Raw genomic sequence first — 25,743 nt, forward strand, 5'->3', positions numbered from 1 at the left:
AAGTGAGAATGCTATTGAGGTCCTGGTAAAAATTGTCTGTAAAAGCTGTTGATCCTGTCAGGAAACATCTGGAAGGATGTTTCCATAAATGGCAACTGCTTTACTGGCCTCTTGGCTGTTATAACAAACCCTTGCACCAGGCTGCCAATGGCAACATTGCGTTGTAAAGAGCAGGTAAAACTAGAACTGTAGCTGTTTAAGGTTAAATAAGTTGACAGAACTGTAGTGGAAAGAGGATAGTTTTAAAGAAGATGTAAAACTTTGTGCTTTTGTAGACCTTACAACTTCAAAAAGTTTAAACTTGTAGTTATAGCAGTATGAAGGAGGCTTCATTCAGGCAAGGAGCTAAACTAAAGAATAGAGAAAAGCAGTTTCTTGGAAGGGCAGTGATAATAGTTTGCTTCACCTTCTTTCCCTTCCTTTTATCATTGACCTCAGTGATTTCTCTTGATTGAACCTGCCTACTGGTTGTCTTGAATCTTTCACTGAGTATCTTCATTGCTTAATATGTCATGAGTGATTATAGTGGGGGGGAGAGAAGACATTCATTAGAATATTTCCCTTCTGGAAGGAAATAGAGCTTCTTTCTTTAAACAAAAGCAGAATCGGAGGGAGTATTTTCTCCACTCTCAAAATCTTGTCTAAAGTATAAAGGCAAAGCTGGCATGGCTTATGGGTAGGTGAGGACCAATGACTGTGCAACTCTGAACTTTTCCTGGTGTAGATTGCAGGAGAACATGCAGAAATAATCTCTAGTTTTTACTCACTAACTGCAATATTTCAAACTATGCAGGTTTATACTTCAGTAAGCTACCACTATAGTGAAGATCCTGAGTTTATACAGACAGAATGTGCTGTTCCAGAGCCCACACAGTCGTCTAGTAACAGTCCACAAAAGGTAAATGCTTTTTCAACAGAAGTTCAGACACAAGTGTTAGGTGGCTTGGTAGAGAGGGCTGGTGTCCTAGAAGTTAGTTACTGCTTCAGCCAGCTGCGTAATCCACTGCCATCTCATTTGTTTGCAATGTCTAAAACCTCATACTCACTTGAAACCATTAGTGCTTGTTTGCAGTGATGGGGGCTGTACAGTGTGTAATTTGGTCCACTTAAATGAAGTACAGCAGTGTTTTTGACTGGCAGGGCTTTATTTAATCTGCTGAGAATTATAGGGGAAATTGCAGTTACTAAAAAATGGCAGGCCAGATAGCATCTCCTGCTATTTTATGCAGACTTATTTTGAGTCTCGAAATAGCTGAACAGATAGCTTTATTCTCATCTCTGCTTTTTTTTGTGGAAGGCCATTCCTATGTTGGTCAATAGTTGTCTTTGAATTTGGTTTTCTAAAAAGTTTTGGTTTCAGAATAGTCTGACAGTGGAAAAATGAACTAGCATGCTCCTGAACAAAACTTCTATATACTGTAAGTAACATCTGAGGGTGGGAATATGAATTTCCAATGTTTGCACATTAAAAAAAAAAAATTGAAGAGCTCAGGAAACAGAAGGCAGTTGAGCAATACTGAGTGCAAAGTAAACCCTGTGACACAGATGCATTGCTGGTAGTATTAATATCAGTATTGTTGTAGATGCACATGTGACTGTATTTCAGAAATCTGTGGACAGAAGCATACAAACAGTAGTATCCTGCCTGTTTAATCCTGAGAACCGGCTGAGGAACACTTTTGTGTCACAAGAAGACTACTTTAAGGTATGTAGTGAAAGCAAAATTAAATCCCTAGAACACAGCTGATCTCAGATACATTCAGTTGCAGGATACTATAAAGACAAAGGTACTCAAATCTGGACTTCCATTTGGAGTGTGTGGTGGTTGGGTGGTGGGTTTTTTGGTGGTGTTTTTAACCTCCTTTGGGAGATACTGTTTCCAATAGTTGGCTCGCAGATGCTTAATGCCGGAAAGAAGTACTGAAAGTGAGGCATGGATTTAAGTGCATTAATACAAGACTAAAAATTGCAGCAACCTACTCATAGGTATTTAGAGCATAAGAAGGTGAATTATTCCTAAATAACTGCTGAAAGGGCAGGAGGTTACTCCCTAGCCCTAGTCTAGATAGAATGTTGAATTTAAATGCTGAGACAGCTGCTTCATCAGTTTTGATGGCTATTTCTACTTGGTGTAAACTGGCTACACTTCAGCCAGTAAATCATAGTCCAGGTTAGTAACTGGCCATCTAGTATCAAAAGGAAGTTTTTTGCTGCATGTGTTCAGTCCTGGTAGAATTGCAGTTTCTGAATTCTGAATGGTGTCTCCTTTCCATTGTTTTTTACTAGGATTTTAATGGTATATTTAAAAAATCTTTACTTCTTGATTTTTAAGATAGACATATGAAGAAGGCACCTGTATTCTGAAGAAGGAGCTACAGAAGCTTAATTTTCCATTCTTTTAGAAGGGAGTGAAGAGTACAAAATGTCTCAAGATACAGTATTTAGTAAAACTTCAGTTGAATCATTCTGAGTATTATCTAGCAACATTTTTTCCTGTCTTTCTCCTATCCCATTCCAGGAAAGAAAGGTGCATCACTTCAGAAGAAGCCGAGCAGTACTCAAAAGTGTTTGATCAACAATGCCAAAGACTTTGAAGTATCTAAATTTATTATCTTCATGTTATTGCAGTTCAGTTTAGTAAGACTTGTAGTATCATTGTGTAACCTTTTTCAAGAAGTTGCTTCAAGTTGAAGTTAGTTTTGATATTTTACTTGTTCCGAGATGGTTATTTTTGTTTGAGCAATTTAAAGTTGTAAGAGTTGGTAAGTTTGCATGTTCCATTACTAGTTTGCATGCTTCCCCCCGCTTTGATACTGGAATGTTTAAATTTTAAGAGTTTATATGGGGAAAAACACTCTTGGTTTACTAGATATATGTGAATTTTCTTAGCTTTAAGGTACAGTTTGTTGCATGTTACACTTAGTTTCTCTTAAACCACAACTTAAATATCTAACAAGTTACTAACTTTGACTACTTCACCTCTTGTAGCTTAAAAGTTGAAGCAGTTACTTGCCCAAGAGGTGGAATTTTAAAACTGTGCTCTTAATCAGTGGAACAGAAGACATCAAGTTGTAACTCAATTGAAGCCCTTTAAGCCCTGGTTCTCTTTAGACTACCTAATCAATGTAGTTATGTTCATTAATGACAATTTATGTACCTGGAGTCCTGAGCATTGCTATTAGTTTTGGGGGAGTAATTAAGAGAATCCTAAAATTCCTATACCTAAGAGAAGATGCAAGAACATAATTAGCTATGTTGGCTACTCAGTGGAGTATGCTTTTTTACTGGAAAAATTTTAGCAGTACCTGTATGTTAAAATTGTGAGAAAATACTGCATTTAAAATACGCCTAGTCTTCTTACATGATGCAAACTGTTAATCAAAGAATATTTGTAAGCATATTTTAATAATTATGTAGATTTTAGTCTTGTATTTTGAAACAATTAAACTTTTATTTTGACTTGGCTTACTAACCTTTTAGTGACTGGTTAATGTAACATGAGTTAATTTTAAGATATCTTGAGAAAGGCATACAGCATAATAAAGATTTATTGATGCTACTGAAGATTTATTAGGACGTGGTAATTCCAGTTAATACAAATTTGTAGTACCAGACTTAGTTTGGTAATAGATCTTAGCTGCATTTTTGAAAGAGCAGAATTGAACTGTATTTGTCTTCTGTGTATGTTGGGTCCTCTTCCCCTCTTTTCTTACTCTCCCCATGCGTGCGCCCCCCCCCAAGTCTTCCTCTCCCCAAATGAAGGGCTGCATATATGAATCTGAATACAGTGAAATGTACTGCTTCAGATTTTCCAGAAGATTTAGAAGTAGTAATGGCTAGAAAAAGACTGGCTCAGTAGAACTAGAGGTCAGTGAAATGTAGTATGAAAAGGGAACTGAGTTGCTGTAAATGTGGATGTTTCAGGGATTATAGCTCTAAAATACAGCATTTAAAAAAAAAAAAAGTCTGCTTCTCAGGAGTAGTCTGGATCTAACTTTATTAGAAGAGGAAAAAGTGGGGATAGAGATTTCAGAGCAACTTTATGCGGAGTTGTACTCGTGTTCAAATAGCATAAAGTGACCTGAAAAAACAAAGCTGTTAGCCTTTCCTCAGCTTAGAGACAGCTCCATGTCACTAAAGATGCTTTGTCATTAAGTGTGTTGCCATAATATCAAATCACCATGCTTTTCTTATACTGTTTTAGCTATATCAAACCAGTAATATCATTAACTGCTATGTTACCAGCTTCTTTATAGATTATTTTTAATATCTCATGCAGTTAAAACCAGTATTAAAGTCTAGAATTCTCTTTCTGAACATCAGGACCCTTTTCTTTGCAATTTTAAGTACCTAAGCAGCCTGTTCAGGCTGTTACAGCTGTGATGTCAGTTTATTGATAAAGGTAATTGTTTCTTTGCAAATGTAGATTTCATTTTTGTCTTAATGTTCTGGCTGGCTTGATTGCCCTGGGATGTATTTGAGGCTTTATGCTGTAGCTATAAGAAAGCACGAAGTTCTTATTGAAGAGTCTCAACACCAAAAGAAGAGATAAAAGGAAGATATCTACACAGAGTACATATCTTATGTTTATTTGACCAAGTGTTACCAATAAGACCATCTGGTGAGTGAGTTGATTGTTCAGTATGCTGGAAATGGTTGTGCAGATATGAATTGTTCTAGCAAGCATGCTGAGAAGGCTTATCATAGTGAAATGCATAGCCCAGTCCTTATAAGTGCCATTTATTTTCCTCTTCCATTAGATCATGTTGTGCTGTTTGTTAGCTATTTCTCACCCGTAGGAAACTCTTAATTTTTTTATTCCCATCTGGGAATTGCACATTTTGTGGCATATGCCAGTAAAAGTAACAAGTTATAACTAAGAACATGCATTTTTAATGTTCTTTTGAAGTACCCTATAAGCATAACACAAAAGCAGTAGGTAAATCTCTGTTCTGTGTTGCATTCAGAAAGTCAAAACATCTGTTTAGTGTGGTTATAGCTGAAGGCATTACCAAAATAGGTGTGTAATTAGTTCTTCTTGCAGATTTGTATCAGTTGAATTATCAAATTGAATGGACCATATTAATTGCTAACTAGTAAGCAGTAGTGAATTTCCTGCGGATCTGCCTTTGACCAATGTTTTTCTCCTGTAAGTAAAGAAAAAATTGTATATTCTCTTCCTTTCAGGAACAGTCTTGTTCCCAGAGCACATGTGTGCTTTTGAAACCTACACAAAATGAAAGTCTCCTGTAAATAGGAAGACAGACTTTCTTCCAAAAAATTCTTCAGGCAAGATTCTATGTAAATGCAGACATTGTATTTTGCTATTACATAGCTTAAGACTCCTGTTTATTTTATGGTTCTTAAACTGAAGAGTCCTAGTGAGCGGCTTGGTGCTGTGGCCTTTTCTTGCTGTTTTCAGAATCCCTGCCACCTGACAGAATCATTCTTGGAATGAGACAGCCAGCCAGATGGTATCCTTGGATCTCCATTAGAATGACAGTCTATCTGGCATAGGCAAGAGTTGTCTGTCAAAATGAAAATATTTTTTTCCTTCTAGGTATTTGTGTGCTAAACTAAGATGCTAAATTCTTTCTCTTATGTGAGAGACTGTGTGCTTGAATGTTACAGGAAAATAAAAGGGTCTTCCCTTAACCGTATTTCATAGGGTCGTCTTTTGCATGCCTCCAAGGAGCATGTCTTTTTTCCAAATCAACTAGTGAATAGGTATACAGTCTGTAGTTCTTTGCAAATATACCTTGGTAGACCGGTATTTCAGGATGGATGTAGTACAATACATAAACTGTAATGTTTGCTACTTTTAATCTAGTTGAAATACTGAGAAATAAATGAAGATCCAGACTAAACCCAGTGAGTATTAGGACTTCCTCAGATGAAACATGCATTTCAATGAAAGCCTCAAGTTACTTTTCTAAAACCTAGGATGCATATGGGTTGTAGAATGTATTTCACTTCATTCCTACTCTTGTTTGGAATGAACTTAAAATATTTAAAAAAAATGAAAATTTTAAGAGAAAAGGCATTTCTTCAATGTAAGCAATGAAGGCTCTAAAAAGATACCAGCTGACTTAGCGCAGGCCTTGTGTTATCCCAGTGACTATTCTGGCTTTTACTACTGTGAATAAATTCAAGTTCTTTTCTGTAGTGTAAACTTTAACATACTTGGTACTCAAAATATTTGAGATAAATAAATGAAAGTGTTACTCTGCTTACTAGGACCTCAAAGTAAAGCTATTGAGGACAGACATGTATGTAAATGTACATATAAAACTACATTATTGTAAGTTATGATGTCAACAGTGGTGAAGATGAGATAATCTCTATCCATATGGTGTTTTATGATAGCAGCAAAATGAAAAATACTGCAAAAAAACCTCAACCTGAAATTATGTAGTCCAGTAAAGGTGCATGCTGCATTATGCTGTGTTCGTTTCCATGGTGGATGCAGCTGACAAGACGTCTGTCTTGCCTTGTGATAACTGGGTTGGAGTCTCGATTAAACATAGATCTGTAGTATTCTATTCCTATAAATTACCATAATTGATTTGCTTTAAAAAACACAGCAGCCTTTAACTGAGCCAGTAGTGATTACTGGCTGGATTTCTGATATGGTGAAGCATTAGAGATGCTGCTTATAGGGTAATACCTTGCCTATGGGCCTACAATACAGGTTTAAAAGGTAGTTCCACTGAAATACTCCTGCAATTACTGAAGCTGCACAAATGCTATAGTTCTTAGAGAATGTAGGGTTTATGCTACATACATTTTTTTTTAAACCAGTAGGAGATAATTATACCTAAGAGTGGTACTTAATGAACAAAATAGTATTTGTTCCATGAAAGAATGCAATGATTTTCAGTCCCTTTTTAGGCAGAAAAGGAATAAATGTAAACTTGGAACAGTCTTATATTAGAGGTTTCTTCTTCAGCTGGCTATACTTTGTTAGCTTATGTATGTGCAAGGTTGGACTCTTCATCTAGCATCATCCTCTAACACAAGCTTTGTCCTTAGCAAGAAGCATCTTAGATGCATTTTAGTTCTTCTTAGTTATGTCTTGGTTTAGGATTGAATTTTTCTGTGATCAGACAAGTACTTTTGTGTGGAATAATCCATGCCTCGGGCACCTGCTTGTTTTCTGAGGCCCAAAGTTGAGGAGATGAGGCTTAAGTATTGGAAGATTCAGTTGCCAGGACTTAGAGCTGAGAGTATAAAGTATCCCCTGAAATACTTGTTTCTGACCAAAAAAAAAAAAAAAAAAAATCTTGCTGTGGTGAAAATTCATCCATCCCAGAGGCATTCTTGCAGTAAAAGCTTCCAAAGAACTCCCATCTTTGTTATGCTGTTTTCATGGAAGCTATCTCAGCTTTACCTGCCACAACAGCTCATAGTTGTGACAGTGCTCATGGAGATGGCATATGTACATATCGTGCAATTATTTGAATGATTGCTGCTTTGCTTTTTTTCAGGATGACAGTTGCTGATACTGCTCAGATTTCATATGCTATATGTATGCTATTGTAGAATAGGGTAACAACACAAATTGCTTCCTGGGCGAGTAGGCCTAAAGAATAATTGAGGAATACTTGCCGGGTTGTCTTACGGATTACGAATGTCAACACTTGGCCCATAAGTTATATAGATGGGCTCATAGACTCCCTTGAAGGGCTGTTGCAGGTTTACTCTTAAGTGGTTTCTGCTAGCTCAGGCCATTCTGAAACTTAGCTTTTTCTGTAATACAAGGAACTGTTTGAAATCAGTCTAGCTTAGTCTATGGTTGGAAGGACAAACTTAACCAGATGTTTCCACCCCCTATGTTTTGCACTGGTTCCCTTGGTACACTAAACGTGTTTAAAGAATTCTTAGACCTCTTGTAAAGTCTTCCTAGAAAGAAATTTAGGACTAGAGCCCCTGGTTAATGGATGTCTTGTTTTTCCTGGGGGAAAAAAATGGAGCTATGAAGCTCCCATAATGTTTTGGCCTGTAGCAGTTCATAGGGTGATACATAGGTGACCTATGCAGCTATCTAGTTCTTATCTTAAGTTGACTTTAAACTGCATGGGGAAGTCAGCTAAATGAGTGAAACAAGATACATGAGTGCTGTGCATCACAACTTGTGAGACTAATGACTGTTTACAACACATGAAAGGAGGCTTACATGCACATGCTGGAGTAATCTAGGAATATGTCTATAATTGAGTGGGATGGGTGCACACATCCAGTTCTGGCTTTTAGGAGGTTATTAAGAGGCAGGCAGTAGGGTATGACATAGAGCTTTAGTGTATGGCTTCTGTTTGAGATGCTTTTTTCTTGGTTAAGCATCTTCCTTTCTTTTCTACCAATTTCAACAAACTTCTGCGTTAGTATCTTTAATTCCTGAGAGAATATCTTCAGACTCTTTGATCTGTAGAGTGAGGATACTCTGCTGCATTGAGCAGCTGCCCTGTGATTTGCAAGCAGGTTTCAGCAGTCTGCTACAGATGTTTTCTGCTGTAGTTGTTGAAGGGCTCTCACATTCAGTACTACATAAAGATTGTACTGTAGTTGCAAAAAGATAACAAACCACAATTCAGGTGAAAACATCATTGGCCAAGGTATGTATAATACAACATACAAAACTTGTGAGCAAGATTTCACTTACTCTCCCTGTTCTTAATTTAAGACTATTAATTATTTTGACTAAAAATCCAAAACTGACTTGCAACACCAGTTAAAATTTTTTTTCCACTTTGGTAGGTGTCTCTTGTGTGTATTTGTGCAGATAAGTTTACCAATACAGTGTTAAATGTTAGGAATGGTAATTGAGGCTGCTTGGTTAATGATACTGATTTTACTTTCACTAAAATTTTTTTTAGAGTTAAGCAACTTACTTACTGAGTCTCTTCTAAGGAAAAATGTTGTACAGTGTTTACCTTGTTTTCAAGTTCTATTTTTAAAACCTGTTAAGAGGACTGAATAGTAGCAGAGTTTCAAAAATGACATTTTAATGCAGTCTTGCTAGCTAGTGAATTGTGGAGTCTGGGCTTTGTTTTGCTCTGGTTTCCTGGGACTTTTAAGATGCAGAGCACTTGCGCATTTGGCTACAAGATGATGAGGAGATGCTCTGTTTGACAGTTTACGCCCAAAGCACATTTTCTAACCCTGAGCCAATATTAAACATTTCATAGTGAGGGAAGACTGAATATGGATTTTTAACTGATAGTTTGCTACAGAACTTGACTGTATTGGTTCAGCTTTTACTTAATGTCTTTCAGGTAGCTAATTCTACACATCTCTGCAGGAAACTTGGCAGACTTAAGCTGAGGAGGCAGTGATTCAAAATAGCAACTGTTCCTTGAATGGCACCTTAGCAAAGCTCTTTGAGTACAGGGAATAAACATTTTCCAGGTTCATGTTTAAATCCATGGCCAGTGCAGAAACACTTTCTGTCTCTGCATAGCTGTTCCTTTGCCTTTTTTGAGCTAAGGAGGTGTCTGCTGACTTCATTTGCCTGTGATCCTTTGGGGGCTATGGGTAGGGGCAAGCATTTGCCTCTGAGTTTTCTTATTCTTGCTTTTTAGAATTAGTATTTGGCAGGTTCTAAACTCGAGGCAATACAAACAGCAGCATAGCTCCTTCAGCCAAGTGAGGTTCTGTTACTAAGTGACAGTAAACCATACTCACTCTTTAGAGTAAGCTGCACTTTAAAACTCCTCTCTCAAAGAGCATTCTCAGAAGAATGAATGAGACTGATGTTTTTACATTAAGCCTTGACTTACATTTTTTATCTTGTCTTAAACTTTCTCTCCTTGTTTTTGGGGGAAACTATTTACTTAAGTATAATGTAGCCTAGTGCTTTCAACCGAGCTGGGCTCAGCTGAAGGTGTAGGAATTCACATAGACTAAAGATATGTGATGAGTTTACTGTCTTTGTAGCATTTCTTATGTTATGCTTTGAAATACTTCAGCATAATCAGTTTGGATATTACAAATCTTAGGCAAATGCCTGTTTTATAACAGTCTAGGCTTTATTTCTGTATGTTAGTCTTAACACTGTTGGACCCAGCTGTGCAGTCCATCTGCATAGAATTGTACCAGTTGCCATGACAGCATATAGTTACCTACTGGTGGCAGAGTAATCGGCATGTGACTTCTTTAGTAACAGTTGCAATGTAATTTAGTCATCAGCCAGCAGGTGGGGCATTAAGCTAACAAAAACCTACCAAATATAATAACTTTTAAAATGTTTTCCTGCTGGGACTCTAAAGCCTCTCCTTTATATGATAGAAGCTGTTCATTGCAGAATGTAGCAGTTCTTGTTGTAGGCTAACTCATTTCTGCATTAAAAAAAATACAACTATGAGAAGTGCAGTAAATTATTTGTGTAGAGTACCAAAGGTCATGTTACAGCATGATAGGTTTGATACAGATTTGACACTGGTTCTGAATGTATTGTCAGAACAGAACTAAGCCTACCATAGGAAATTTGGACAGGGAAGTTTAAAATGCTAATGTATTCCGTAACTGAAAAATTCTTGTCTTATTTTTAACCCCCATCCCTTCCCCTCCCAATTCCTGTATTCATTTGCATAATGCTTATAGTTTAAAGGACAAAGCAGATCCTTAACTGAACTCTGCAGTATTTCAAAGGGGTAGAAGCCAGAAATTTTTGGTCTTCTCTTCTGCTCTCAGTTAAGTCTGGCTTACTATTCCACCAGCCCAAGAATTAGAAGCTTGCTTACATAAGAAAGCAAGCAGATATCTTTTAATAATTGCAATATTCTGAATGTATTCACCTCAGACTGCTTCTGTGTTTTATTTTCCTGCGGAGCTAGGGTTGAAATGAGTAAGAATCTGGACCACTTCTTTCAGCTTGATTTTTCACTATGGATATCTCTGCTCTTATGAATGGAACCCAGGATTTCCCAGTGAGTGGGAACTCAGCTGTGTGGCTTACCCCTGCTGCCAGTGCTTAATGTGGTACCTGTTTTCAGTGCCTCCTAGGACTGGTTCTGTCTAGGTTGGTTGCAGAGGGGGGATGTCCTCTAACAGAAGTTTTGGATTGTTACATTTTTTTTCAATTGCTATGCCTGTGTGCCCTTGGGAATTCTTATAAGCTCTCTGAAATGTTTGCTGCTTTGGGTAATGTTTTCAAATATAAATGACTCTTTATTCCAAGATGTTATGAAAGATAAGTTACACAAATTGAAGTACTGTAAGCCAACAGTGAGATTCAAAAAAATCAGGATCCACTTAAATAGTTGCTATTGTAAAAACATCAGTGAAGAAGCAAAGAATAATGCAGTAGTATTTTGTTAACTTTCTATGCTTGGTAACCCTTGCACAATCTTAGTTAAAAACTAAGGTCAAAGATTTATCTAGTTCAGTATTGTAGGCTATTGTTCGTAACCTGTATGTTTATAGAATATAAAACAAGGCAAGAACAGGGATCCCAAGAACATGCTCAGCTTATAGCAGTTTATGGCTTAGGTTTTCTGAGCTGAAAGAGGCCTATTTATTCCTTCCTCTTGGTGTATATTGAGGGAAGTAGCAAGGCTGTGCTAGAATATTCTATCACAATATCATGGAGTGCAGTAATAAAAGGAATTATACTTTCTAGATGACCCAAATATGCTTTCATCCTGGCTCTTGCTTGCCTTTATTACAAGTTACTCATAGTTTAAGTAAATTGTTGCTGAATTTTTGCTTTAAAAAAAAAAAAAACAAAGCAAACTTCTTTAATAGACCACTAGGCTGCTCTGACAGGTTTTGTTCTCCCATACTTAGTGTTCTGAAAAACATTCAAACTTTTATTAAAAAAAAAAAAAATTCCTGTGATAGAATTGCTTAAAAAGAAGGCAGTAGTAGATTATACTCTGTAACCTAAAGCTTTCCAAAAGTACATGGAATTGTGTGCATGGTAGTTTTTAGTGATGTATAACTGTTGCCTGACCAGCCAAAAACATTCTCCTGTATGCTGAGCTGGAAGCTGTTCCTGAGGCCATAAGTAGGATCTAGACAAGTTAAATTAGGGAAGTTCTGACACATATGATGAAAATATCTTCTGAATGAGATTCTCCCTAACAGATGAAGGGGACATACGTGGTTAATGCCCCCTCTGACTGCATTTTGATGCTTAAGTTCTTGCAGCAGGTCTTGTTACAGCTATTGGAGTGGTCTCTTAATGCAAGTGGCAGGGGTCTGTGTTCTGGCAGCAGATAACATATTACACTATCCCAAGCCAGACTGTTTTGAAGCTGCACATTACAGCCAACACTGAAATTTTTGTCTGTTCCCTCACATATGTACAAGCTGAGCATGGGACAATTGTATTACAGTAATGTTCATTATTTTGAAAAGAATAAATTGCAACTTGGAAAACAGAGATCTCAAATGTAATTCAAGACAGAATTTTGTCTTCAGTTTTAAGCATGGAAGCTGTTGGGCTGAGTGGATTTTCAGCTCAGATATCCCCTTCTAGCTGCAAGGAGCACTGAGCAGACGGGGAGAATCTTTGTACTATGTTATTCAGGAGCAGAGTTCTGCTTCCTTTCCCCTGAAGTGGAGGATGGAGTATTGAACTACAGCCGGTCTGTTTCACCTTTTAAGAAACTTGTCTTTTGATACTGAATTTTAAGACTCTGATCTGCCCTTACATCCTGTATGCTGTACTTCATACCTAGTGATAAAGGGAAGATGGAGCTGTTGGGCCTAGTCACAAATACCACTAGCATTTTCTTCCTTTATTTTAAAACTATGATGATAAGGGTTCATATGCTTTAAAGAATGTATTTAACTTTTTTGTAAGGCTAAGGATGGAACTTAATGCTCTGTTCCTTTTAGGAGAGCAAATACAGCTCCCTGAATGCATTGCAAGTTTTGTATCTTATTTCTGATCCTAGAAAACCAAAATAGGGTGCAGAAAACGTCAGCTTCTGCTATTACAGTAAGAGCTACAGAAGTTGCAACTAAAATCTTAAATCTTCAGTGTAACCTAAGTGTATAGATAACATCACACAAACTTATGTTTTGTTGTGTTTATATGGTGATACTTTGTTCTAATGCCAGTCACTTCCTTTGTTAATCTGCCATGTGTTCAAGCAGTTTTTCTTCAGTGCTGTTAGCTTTTAGTTTTTAGTGTCACAGATGATAGTTTAATGCTGTTCAATACATACTGAAGTCATTTTCATAATAGAAGTGCTTAGATCAGTTTTCTTTTTTCAAAATTTGTGCAAGACCACTGCTTAGCTCTCCTGCTCATGCTTTTCTGACAGCGGAGCAGTCTCTGGAGAAGGCGAGTCTTCTCCTAAACTGTCACTTCTAGTTAGATGGAGTATATAGACTGTATTTCTCTGTTACAGAAAGTGCTTTTTGTTCATTCTTTATACTGTAGCTTAGGACTCTAGTTAGATGTTGTACTAGTACATTCACTGATTAGTACATTGCTTTTCAGTTACTTCTGTTGCATAACTGGATCAGCTAATGAACTATAAAATGTCTTGCACATCTTACTGTGGAGGGTAAAGCAGTGTTTAAAGAGTTTTAGGCCTGTGTAGTTTAAAACTTAAGAGGAAGCAGCTCAGGCAAATACAGTATTTCTGGCACATAAAACCTGTTAATGCATTCATAATGCACAGTTCATGTGCAACTCACCTGAGGGCCTAAATTTGGGGACGTGGTAATTCATTAGAATTTACTTAACCATTCAGTAAGTACTGGGTCACTTAAATGACATTTTTTGTCAGACAAGCTTGAGCAGAGGTCCAGCAGGTACTGAACTACTGTGTATACATGAGTCTTACAATATCATATTGCCATAATCAACAGTAACTTTCTTAGATACGCTCTAAGCAGGTTTTCACCTACACATCATGAATCCCTAACTGGTTTTCAGTTGAGCATGTGAATTCCTGATTGTTGGAGGACTGGCTGTGCATTTTTAATGCATTATTGCTGCATGTGCAAAAGTTTTTCTTGCACTTACTGATACAGGTCTTACAAAATTCAAGAGGCTTTCCAAAGTTCCTGTATTTACCTTCAGGTGTTCTTGTGCTACAAACAAGTTGACTGTTAAATAGCTGATTGAGAATCTTTAGCCTTTCATCTTGACTACATGCGTTGTGCAGGCTAGATATTTCCAAGGGTGTTTTAAGTGCTTGAGGGTATTGACAGATCACCTAGACTCAAGGTAGTAGTCCCCTGCCTTAGCTACTGTTGCTCAGTACCACATTTTATTACTTGTCCTGAATGTAGGGATGTCTGTGCAGTTGTGCAGCCTCCTTCCTCAGGCTAGGACTTTATCCTGGCTTGCTCAAGTGTATCAGCAATGTCGCATTTCTGAGATGCATCACAGTATCTTGTTTGTTTTTTCAGTCCTTTGTAATACTGTTCCTTGGGTACTTAAGTTGGATCTTGGGCATGTGTATGCATTGAAACTGCTATAGATCTGATCTAACTGTGACCAAGAAGTCTTAATGTCTCCAGTTAATTCCCCCCCCCCCCCCCCCCCAAAAAAAAAAAAACCCAAACCCCCAGAACGAAACAAACCTGAACAATGTTTAGAATTTGAGCTCTGGGGTAAAAAAGGATGACATCAGAGTAAGGACTGTTTAAAGCATCACAGCTGCTTTGAGATGCATTTTCTCAAGGGTCTTAACACTTGTTCCGGTTACACTAATAACCTGTAAGGGGAGTACTGTTAACTGGAAATTCTTGGACTGTGCTGCTGCTTTTAACTTAATGGACATGAACTACTTGAATGAGAAGCTTTGTTCACTTTTCTTTTATGGCTTTCTTCTTTGCTAGTATTTAATAGCTCTCTTTCTGTTCTTAACACTACTGTCTAATGCTGGAAGCATTTAGGAACTTGGAATTGTTGTTCTGCAAACTATTAAACAAAGATTGCCCTGAGTTTCTGGAGCTTGAAGGTAGCCTCACCATTCTTTCAATCTGCATGCTGGAAAATAAAGTGACATGTAGTTAGATTTGGGTTCTATTCTCTTGCTGCTTACTGTCAACAAGATGCCCACTAGGCTTTTGTTCCATGTGGGTCACCTCTTTAAAGGCAATTTCTGTTGAATGAATTTTTAGAACATCTTTTCCAGCAGTTAATAGCTATTTGTCCAGGCCTGTCTCATTAGTTCACTTAGTGATTACAGTCTATGATTTAGTTCTTAAACTTGGCTTTACCATGGCTGCATGTCTGGCAGTTGGCTTCATTTGAGATCAATTTCCTGTTCTGAGCTTTAGTATCATATAATGTGTTCTGTTCAACCAGTGTGCATGATTCCTTGCATTTTACAAATCTTATTGTAGGTTGTACCAAGCTGCTGTTTCTTCCTTCCCAATCCCTAAATATATGTATTTCTTCTATAGGGAGTAGACCAGGAAACTGCTTAAGAAAATATCTACCACTTTTTTCCTGATTGTTACAAAGTGCTGAATTCCCCTGGAACTTTATTTATGCAGTATATGTTCAAATTGAAATATTCAAATTGAAATGGAGCATTAGTAATGTCCATAAGACATTACTAATGACAGTGCTAGAATCAGGTTCTCATGGTCTCTGGATGAAGTAACCCTTTTTTGTCTCTGACTTGGTATAGTCATTGTTTTTGCTGTTGGAACAGTTGGGGTGCTGCAAACCTATGGAGTGATCTTTCAGTGCAGTAGCTTATCTGTGTACCTACCACAGAGATACAGACTGATGTTTAAAGTTCATGAATCTTTGTCATTTCAAGAATCTTTATGTCCATTGCTTATTCATGTTAGTGAAGACTTACTCAAATGGGAAGGTCAGTTGACTTTCTCAGTATTAGATAAGGTCATACGGTTGGATGCCAGGTATTTGGTAGGTGAAGATGTAAAACAATCGAAGTTCTGACAGTTACTTTCCATTACATGTCAATTAGCTTACTACAACTGAGAAATTAACAGGAAAACTTTATTGGTTGGTGATGATGCTCTACTGAACTGCTGGGATTTTTAAGAAGCAGAAATGTGTGTGAACAGATACATAACTCCTTACTAATGGTACTGAGTAGTGCTTGATTTGGATATTCCAAGAAGAAAGGAAGAGGCAGATATTCCAGCTCCCTCCGGAACTTACTGTTTCATTTATCATATTCTAGCATTAAGCCTCACTTGTCCTTCTGCACTGGCTCCTGTTACATGCTGAGCTCTTATATAGGGCTTTCACTTGCTTTTAAATCACCTTACAGCAATTAATATGGCTGTCCTTTTTTTTTTTTTTTTTTACATATGAGAACTGAGATGCAAGAAGTAGCTTGTATAAGTAGTTAGCTGCAAGCAGTTACCTTCTCTAACTGGTGAGTTGGCCCTTATCATGGGAAAAGGTGGCCCTTGCTTCCCTCAGCTTTGGTGAGAGCTTCTTTAATACTAACTTGGTAGAGTAATAAATCTCAGACTCTCTGCTTTCTGGCCAGCTGTATTTCAGATGCAACAACTTCAGGATGCAGTATCTCTTCTCTCTGAAGGTTCTTTTGCAGCTGGGATTTGACCTGGATAGTTAATGAAAAGAGAATGTAAAATCTGTATACTTTTTATCAAATGTGTACTGAGACCTCCATTTAAGAAAAACAAGGATGAATTCAATAGGTGAATTTTCAGTCATTCTCAAATATAACTTGTTGCTTCCCTCTCACTCCTGCAGAAGTATATCCTATTTGATACTGATTAAGACATACATACTGGTACGTTCTTCAGAAACCTATGGCTATAAATGGATTCTAAGTTTGCAAAGATGGTATTATCTTTTAGCCAAGGTTTCTAAAACAAAAAAAATAATTCTAAATTATATCTGGCTCTGCAGCTCCTAGGAGTTGCCTACAAATGGATAAAAGCTTTAAATAAAATGTTCTGTGCCACTGAACATCCTGTAGTGATAGATCCTGTTAGAGGTACTCTTATGATCTTTGGAGATGGAATTTGACTCAGCTTTAACAAGTTTATACTAATTGGGCTAAAACTGATCTAAGAGTTTGAGTAGGTATTAGCTGTTGGCCTGCTCTCTATCCTGGAGCCCTGGAAAACTAGAAGTAGCAGCTGCTGCTGTGTGTACATCAGCCTTTGTGTTGCTGCTGGGGCAGTAGGGGTTATACCACTGCTACAGCAAAAGGGACTGGTACCATTGTCTATCTCCTTAGCAGCAGTACAGACCACCTTCCTCCATGTTTTTTTATTCAGACTTGGCTCTGTGTGATTGGAGGTAGCAGAACTTAGTTTCCTGGTATTTCTGAAAAGCCTTGGCTTAGATCTGATTAAAACCTGATAAAACCCTTTGGGGGGTAGGAAGTAGTTGATCAAAAATTAAACCCTTTGGGGGGTAGGAAGTAGTTGATCAAAAATTAAATCTAAAGTAAAACTCTTCTACTTAAGCTTATTGGCTCTGGGCCTTGAATGCTTCAGCCTGCTGATGACTCAAGTCTGCTGTGAAAGCTACGGAACACTCAAGATCTCAGACTGCAAGAGTCTTCAGGGGAAAAAAATTAAAACAAGACAGGCCAGAAAACTACAGGTCCTTGCTTAAATTTGCCATGATGGCATGCTGCATTACACTAAAGAATTGTGGAAAAGCTAAAGGAATGTTTCCCCAAATACACAATTAATGATCATAAATCCATATCATAAATCAAGGTGGAAACAGGTATGAGCACAAAATAGTATATTTTAGCATTGGTAAAACAGAGGCAATTTCTACCAGTGTCCAAAATACAAATCTAAAAGACAGCTGCTTCAAAAAACAAAGAAAAAATCTGACCCTTTAAGAGCTGTTTCATAGCAGTTTGTACTAGAGATTTGAAATGAAAAATAATAATAAATGACCAAAATATGTTAAGTGACTTGTCTATCTGGGTTTCTTACATAAAACTATACTGAGATTTTATTACACTTTTGCAGGGTGATAGGTGGTAAATAAAACTATTAGTTGTAGTCTAAAGATCTCTATTTCTGATTAACTTTTTAATGAATGTTGTAGTTGAATCTTCTTCAAGAGAAAGTTTCAGGTGTCTGTCACTTCCAGACAGTAAAAATTAATAAATTCCACCTGATGGTTGAAGATACACTTCTGTTCTAAATCAGTTGTAAATATTTTCATACTCTTTACTGTGCAAAACTGGGAAACCAGGATGTAGTTCTTTTGAACACTGGAATGTTAAAAGAAGTCAGTCCTTCCTTTGTAGTGCAAAGGGTGGTAAATGGCATTCTATTGAGTTTTGTAATAAAAGTGAATTGCATACATTTATATGCATCTTCCAGTTACTGCCTAAAAGCTTGGAATAACCAGTTGAGGGCATAACTAGAAGAGCCTTGGATGAGAGGAAAAATCCTGTGCTTGTGATTTCTCACTGCTTTTTACAATGTGTAACCCTCTCCCCTGGTGCCAGAATGAGTGCAGGTATTTGGCAAAGCAGAATTCTTCACTTGCCCTAGCAATAGCAATTTACACTTGCTTTGAACTTTACCCAGTTCCTCACTGAGCTACAAAGTGCAAATGGAAAACCTGATCACTCCTGATACAGGAGGGTGCAGAGCTCTGCACTAATAAATGTATGGCTTTACAAGAGATTACACTGAATAGAAACAAATTTTATCAAAGCACTTCGACTCTGAGGTAAACAATTATTTCCTAATGGGGTTTCTAGGGGCAGCATCTTGCTGTTGGTAGAAGTAATAAGTTTCTTTACACTTGTTAAATTGCTTATAGTTAAATACTGCTCTGTAACAACCATTTAACTGTTTAGTTAATGAGTTATCTTGTTTTGCACTAAATTATTATTCTGAAATATATATACATAAACAACCATGTCTAGGATGCTTATTTTGGTATTCCAATTGATCAGATTTTCAATGAAGAAAATGCTGCTCTTAAACCTCTTTGATCTAATATATATTTCATGTGGCACTAAATTAGTTCTAGATTTCCTTTTATGTCAGATCAAAACTATAATGAAATGGTTATAAAAGGCAAATAATCTGAAAGTATGGAAACTTTACATCTTACTGTGTCTCACTAGTAGTTTTACATTATTCTGGAAACAATTCAGAGTTACACTATCCATTTAGATTTTATGCTGTGCTTTAATTTTTGTACTGTTATCAGGGCACTTTAGTTATCTTCATTGTCTTGAATTTCTGCATAGACAATCCTAAAGAGGTGATGCTAGCTGGTAGAGGTGATGTTATTCTGGTATGTACTTTGCTTTTGTAGTAAGATTTTCATGGTCCAGGGCAGGGGGAGAGGAGCTCTTTTGTTTCATAGGAATTTTGACACAAGATTTTAGGTGAAATTCTGTCTCCGTTAAAAAGTGCAGAAGTGTTTTTAAATGGTTTGTATGTTTGAAAATAGAGTGGAGGAACTTCGTTGAAGTCAGTGCATCAAAATACCTTGTATCTGATAGCTCTTGAGTTTTCAGACGTATGTTTGATAGTTACTGTCTATGAAGTGGGTAGCAAAATAGTTCTTAGTGTCTAGGTCTGTTATGTGACCCACTGGAAACATGAAATCTGAAAGTAGATTTCTCACTTGTATATGATAACCCAGACTGTCATAAAGTAGTAATCACAAGGGAATACTGTCTCTAATGTTGATGTCCCTTTCTGTATTGGAGAAGGCTTTTCCACCGCAACAGTCATTAATGTTGTCAGACATCCTTTAAATTCAGCCCTTGCAGTGTAGATCTGCTGGTCCTGTGGTGTCAAGCTCTGCTGCCCAGGATGCTCATTCTGGAGCAATCTGTGACCTGATGTGCTTATAACAACACAGGGAAAGCTGCACTTTCACTTTTTACCCACATGCTTAGTGATCCTTCCCCATATGCTTTAACAGTAGTACGAGGAAAAACAGCACAATTGCATGGCACCCTGATGGGACTGCATGCTGCTTTTTCATACAGTCAGAAACCACTGAGTGGAGGAAAAATGATGAGTACAGAGACAAGGATGGAGGAAAAACAGTGCAAATGCTAAAAGAAAAAAGGGGGAGGGGGAGGAAAAGGAGGTAGAAATGTTGAATACAGAAGAGATGGACAAATAAAGTTATTGTACAAAATGCACTTTTGATACTTTGTAATTGAAAACTGTCAACTTGTTTTCCCCATGATGTCTTCTGCCTACATCTGTAGTTTTTGCTATTTTATTCAAACATGCCATCCTTCAAAGATGTAGTGTATTTTGATGTAATGCTTTAGGCTACTGACCTGTAATTAGCCCATGCTGATGGTTGTGTGTTAAGAGGACTTGGACAGAGATTGCTGTGAGCAATTTCTATGTTCTCCCACAGAACTTGAGGGGAAAGTGGAGAGGGTAGTTGTGAATAGATCTCATCCATCACAATAGCAACCTCTTACTGAAATATTCTGCAGTTGTAGTTATAAAGGAATTTAGATGCTAATGTGGCTTTTACTGAGTATATCTTTACATAGCAATTGCATTTGTTTAACACACCCACTGTAGGGAGAAAGGTTTTTCTTAAGTGGGAAAAGTGCAGGAAGCGTGCTTCCATGTTGTGTCTGCAGGGGGCAAAGATTTGAAGCAGTTTCAGGATTAATCGAGGGAGTTTCAAGGGTTACTCAACAAGTTTCTGGCCTTGTAGGAGGGAAGTCTGAAGGCAGTGAGCAAAGTTACAGACTTAGTTTTCCAGGGTGGGTTCTGGATGCATGTAAGCACCTCATGAAAGACAAGTGGGGAAGGTGAGGGGGAGGTTTGCTCTCTGAAAAAAAGCAGTTGGAATGTAGGGGCTCCTGCACAGGACAGATGGCAGGCTGGTTGAGTGAGTAAGGATCAAGGGAAAGGCCACTAAGGGTGACATTGTGGCTGCTTGGGTTTTTTGTTCAACAGTCATGATGAGAAGTTGGGTTTATGTTGGGTTTATTGGGTCCCCAACAACTGAAGATTCCACCCTCTTCCCATGTCAACTTAGGATACTATAGGCTGGATGGGTGGACAGCTAGGTGGGTAGAAAACTGGTTGCATAGTTGGGCTCAGAGGGTTGTGGTTAGTGGGTCACACTCTGCCTCGAGGGCAGCAACAAGTGGACAGCTGTAGTCCCTAACACCTTTGTCATGATAGGACAGTTTATTTACACCCACCTTGTCCTGGCCCACTATTTCTGTGCTTCCTCAGCAGTGGCCACCCAGCTCCTCTGTGAGGACAGGCTCAGGGAGCTGGGCTTGGTTCGCTTAGAGAAGAGAGGGCTTTAGGGTGGGCCTGATAGTAGCCCCCTAGTGTTGAGGAGCATGCAGGCTCTTTACTGAGGTGTGCTTAGTGGGAGGATGAGAGAGGACAGAGAAACTGCACCAGGAGAAGTTTGGATGGGATACACAGAACACCCTTTCCACTCTGAGGGCAGCTGAGCAGCGGAAGAGCCAGCCCCAAGAAGCTGCATGGTTTTTGGTTCTAGGGTGCTTACGAGAGCTGGCTTGTACCCCTCCTTTGAGCAGAAGGGGTGGAATGGAGACTTCCTTGGGGTCCTTTCCCACCTGCATTGCCCCTGAGGCTGTGCCTGTGCTAGCGGGGTGGGAGGTGAGCCCGGATGCCATGCAAAGGTGGGGGGGTTAATGCAGCGAGGCACCTTTTTCCCCCGGCAGAGCGGGACGGGAGAGGATGGGAAAGGCCCAAAGCTGCCGCGGCGGCGGGGGGCGCGGGGCAGACTGGGGGCGGGAGACGGGCGCGGAGGAGGCGAGCGGCGTGGGGGCCCTTCCCGCCCCGGCCGAAGGGCGGAGCAGTCCCCGTCCCCCGCCCCGGCGACGCGCTGGGAGGCGCCCGGCGGCGGCGGCGGCGGCCTCGGCGGGGCGCGGGGTGAGCCCCGCGGTGCGGAGGAAGAGGAAGTGGCCGCGGCCGCAGGCCGGCGGGGCTCGGCGCGGAGCTGCCCGGCCCTGCGGAGGCGTGTCGCTGCCGCCTCCAGCAGCAGCAGCAGCAGCAGCGCCGCCGCCAGCTCGCAGCCCGCCGCCCTGCGCCGCTCAAACTTTCTGCTCGGCGGCGGAGCCGCTGCCCCGGCACCTCCTCGCCGCGGCGCCGGGCGGGGGCGCAGCCGGAGGAAGCGCTGTCAGCGGGGCCGCCCGTCCCCGCCCGCCGGGCGTCCTGCAGCACCGCCGAGCAGCGCCGCGCCGCGCCCGCCGCCAGGTACCGCCTCGCCCGGCCCGGCGCGGCGGGCAGGCTCGGCAGGGGCGGGCGGGGGTCGGCAGAGCGGCTCCGCGGCGCGTCCCCCTGCTCCGGCCCCGCGAGTTTGGGGAGGCGGCGGCCCGGCGGGGGGCGCTGCCCGCGGCCGCGCCGGGAGAGCGGCGGCTTCGCCCCGCTGCTGCTTCGCGCGGAGGCTCCCGGGGCGCGGAGCTTCGTGCGGTGCCGGTGCCGCCCGGGGGCCCTGCCGCGGCCGGGGCTGCGGTTATACGGGCGGCTCCCCGGTAAGGCGGGCGGCGCGCACGGCCGCGGCCGGGCTGCTCTCAGGGCGAGGGGGGCCGGGGCCGGGGGCGGGCGGGTTTCCTCGCCGGCGCTGAAGTTAGCGCGGCCGCCCGCAGGGAGCGGGCGGGGAGGGGGCTGCGGTGCGGGACGCGCCGTCCCGGCGGTTGCGACCCGCAGCCGAGGGCGGGATATGGCCTTTGACGGCCGTGAGCTGCTTCGGTGCGTTTTTATTGTGATCTGAGGAGAGAGGTGAGGGGGTGGGCGGCAGCGAGCGCACGTCTGAGCAGGGAATACCCCTCTGTCGCCTCATCTCCCTCCTCGTCGGAACAGCCAGGGTCTCTGCTGCTCGCACGCCGCGTGTTTCGGGAGGGGGGATGCTGGTGGATGGGTTTTACTGCTCCGCCGCGATACTCCCGACTCGGTCAGGTAGTTGGTGGCAGAGCTCTGCCCTGTGTCGGCTGCGGCGCGCTGCCCGGCCGCGCTCCGTGGGCGCCCTGCTGAAACCCTCCTGCTGGATGGGGCTTTCGTGCTAAAACGACTAGTGTGTGTGTAAAACAGCGATTTAGCTGTACCTGACCAAATGTTCTTCAGTGTTTTCAACTGAAGCTTGGCAGCTACGCTCTAGTTACATGCTGGTTCTATTTTTATCCTCATGAAACTCTACTCTGCTTTTTGACTTAATAAAAAAATAATTAACATTGTCGTGATATAGGTAATCTCCAGTTTATGTGGGGAAATTTGATGTAAAACTGCTTTTATGTTTTCTTTTTAACGAATCCAGTCAACTTTAGCTTCTGGCATTTAATAACAAGATATTGGCAATAACACTCTTTTTCACAATATCAGTGGCCACATTTGTGTATTTAATTTGTTTTTTTCTTTTTTTAAAAAAAAGACGTATCCAGAATGAACAGCTATTTTAGGAACCTAATTTAACCTCAAGTTAGTTATGCTAGACAAGGGGCTTTCCACCTCTTGAATGCTGGCATTCCCCTGGTCTGAGAGCGAGAGTGTAGCACAGAATGACTATGTACAGCTGTGGTTAAATACCTAGGGGAGTTCTGAGCTGCGATACTGGGAAATACAGATATCATGTTGGGTAAAATGTACTGGTAATGAAGTGGTCTCAAATTCTGTGGTTGGAAAGCTGCACCCACAGCCTTTCAAAGAATAAAAATCCAAATTGGCGAAGTATAAAAAAAATGATCACATTACCCTTTTTCCATCCTCCAACTTCATGTGAGGTCCTACAGCTTCACACCTGGCTCTGTAGTCCGCTTTACCGCTCACCCAGTCAGCTTGCCAGTTGTACTTTATGGCAATCCATCAAAAGGCAGTGAGCATAGGACTGTCAAGTCTGTATAGATTTGCATTTTGCTATGGTCTTATTGTTCTTTGAATCTACTGTGCATACATGGCAAAATGTATCTGTTTTTTGTGTCTGTTTTCTGTGGGTTCAGAGTGGTGTGAGATTAAAGGAAAGTTGGTTTCATATCTAAAGTTCCTGTGCATATTTCTCTCAGGTCCTTTCAGTCTTTAATTTGCTAGGAAAAAAAAAAAAAGGCAGCTGCTTTAGTTTCCTCTTACATTTTTAAGAGCAGATCTCTAGACTTCCTTAGCATTTCAGTAGACTTCTGCCCTGCTCCACTTGAAGGTATCTTTCTTCAACATGTGCAGCTACAGTACGTCAGAAGAAATTTTGCCAGTACTTTGTCCAGTGGTATTAACACTTCCTTATCCTGACCATAAATACGTCATCTAAAGCTGTTCTCTAGAAATGAGTGGTAACATTTGAATCTTTTGCTACACCAGTACTGAAAGAAAGCATCGTGATATTACCAAGTAATACATCTTTTGAATAAGCATCATAGGAGGATGTGGGTAGGATTAGGAACAAGGGTCCCTCTCTAACCTACTGTTCCTCGGATTTCTTCCCCAAGCCAGCATGCTTATCATTTTCTTCCACCAGTTCTCTCTGCTCCTGTTTGTTCTTCTTCCTCCCACCCTTTTTTAGCCACATGCATGCAAGCCAGCTTTGTGCCTCTGGAGAGAGGGTTAAACGCTGCTGGTGCCAGTGCCTGGTTTATGGAGCCCAGAGCCTGCAGAGGTAGTGTTGCCCACTGCAGTCCTGGGACAGCGAGGAGGAAAGCAGAGAGCATCATGCAGGGCAGTAGTGACTTGAGCCCCAAGACTAGTATTGCAGACACCACAATGAAGGTATCACCTAACAATATTTTATTAATATGCTGCAGAGATAACATGAATCTGTTTGACACGCTGCATACTGGGACCTTACTGTCTTCATGACTTGTGAAAAAGAGGTATTATTCTAACTTTGGTGAACACACGTATTTATTCATGTACTACTATGGTTTTTTTTTTAATTTCCCTAAGCCTTCGCAAACTCTTGAGGCTATGCTAGCAAGGCTGTAATTAACTAAATTAAATTTTCCTCCTCCTTTTATGTAGGCACTGCCTTTTCTTGTCTTTCTGGGAGGTGCTACCAAACCCAGTTCAGTAGTTTGCTTGTTTTTTAGTCCTAACAATCGGACCTGCAGTTGCTTGTGACAGTTCTCAGAGTTCTTGGTTTGAGACAGTTCAGGCCTTCTGATCTGAGTTCTGCCTTTGTTTGGCTGTGGCATCTTTGGCTTGTCTTACTGGGCTTGTGTTCTGGCACATTTCACTTTATGCTAGGGTTTCTTGATCTGAGGCCGTAGTTTTCTCTGCTGAGCATTTTTCCTGTCCCTTGGAAGCTCTCTGCTTATTCTACCTTTCCTTCTTTATTAGGTAATTCATCTCGCTAGGTCTGGAAACCTTCTTATGAAGTCTTTTGTCACTTCCTTAGGTTACAAGTTCCGCAGAGGTAAGTATTGTAATTTAAACATGTTCCAGACCTCCTCTGTGTTCAAGTCCTCCAGCTTTTCATTCCTGTTCATCTCACTGATGAGCTCCCTTAGTTTTTCAGATCTGCCTTTTGAAATCGAAAACCTTGATTGCAATATACTTTGGTTGTTCTGCCATTTAATTTAAACCAAATCAATCATGAAGAGTAAAACTGGGATTATTTTCTTTCAGCAATCTTTCTGTAAGCAGAGACTTATCAACAGTAAGTCTAAAATCCTGATATTGCTAGTTGAATCTGTAATGTCTGTTGAAAAAATTGGTCAGCTATGACCTCCAGAAATTGATAAGGCTGATTCATAGTACTTTGCTTGTATTTTGAAAATCTTTCAGAATCTTTCAGATTACTTTGTAAACATTAGTTACTTAAACAACCCATCCATTCCCACAGCATTTATTGAATAGATGCTTGTATGGTTACCTGTG

General features: G+C 40.3%; 2 protein-coding genes across 5 annotated transcripts in view; both read left to right on the forward strand.

Annotated features, from left to right (window-relative positions):
* Window positions 1-3,332, forward strand: part of DAZL (deleted in azoospermia like) — a 100,860-nt gene extending 97,528 nt beyond the window's left edge. The window contains exons 10-12 of the mRNA XM_064505457.1: window positions 794-898; window positions 1,607-1,705; window positions 2,519-3,332. Of these exons, the coding sequence (XP_064361527.1) occupies window positions 794-898; window positions 1,607-1,705; window positions 2,519-2,572 (258 nt within the window). The 3' untranslated portion in view covers window positions 2,573-3,332. The remainder of the gene's footprint in view (window positions 1-793; window positions 899-1,606; window positions 1,706-2,518) is intronic.
* A 15,279-nt stretch (window positions 3,333-18,611) lies between these two features.
* The window catches only part of RFTN1 (raftlin, lipid raft linker 1), a 101,306-nt gene continuing 94,174 nt past the window's right edge, over window positions 18,612-25,743 (forward strand). The window contains exon 1 of one of the 4 annotated variants that reach the window (XM_026103766.2): window positions 18,612-18,631. Coding sequence is in view for 1 of the 4 variants with exons in the window: in XM_064506234.1 (XP_064362304.1) it covers window positions 25,237-25,279 (43 nt within the window). In the remaining 3 variants the exon portion in view is untranslated. Of the gene's footprint in view, window positions 18,632-21,746; window positions 22,141-22,291; window positions 22,419-25,221; window positions 25,280-25,743 lie in introns of those variants that run through there. The other 3 variants (XM_064506235.1, XM_026103765.2, XM_064506234.1) reach the window with 3 other exon arrangements.

Source organism: Dromaius novaehollandiae, chromosome 2 (genome assembly GCF_036370855.1).
Source record: "Dromaius novaehollandiae isolate bDroNov1 chromosome 2, bDroNov1.hap1, whole genome shotgun sequence".
Classification (NCBI taxonomy): Eukaryota; Metazoa; Chordata; class Aves; order Casuariiformes; family Dromaiidae; genus Dromaius; species Dromaius novaehollandiae.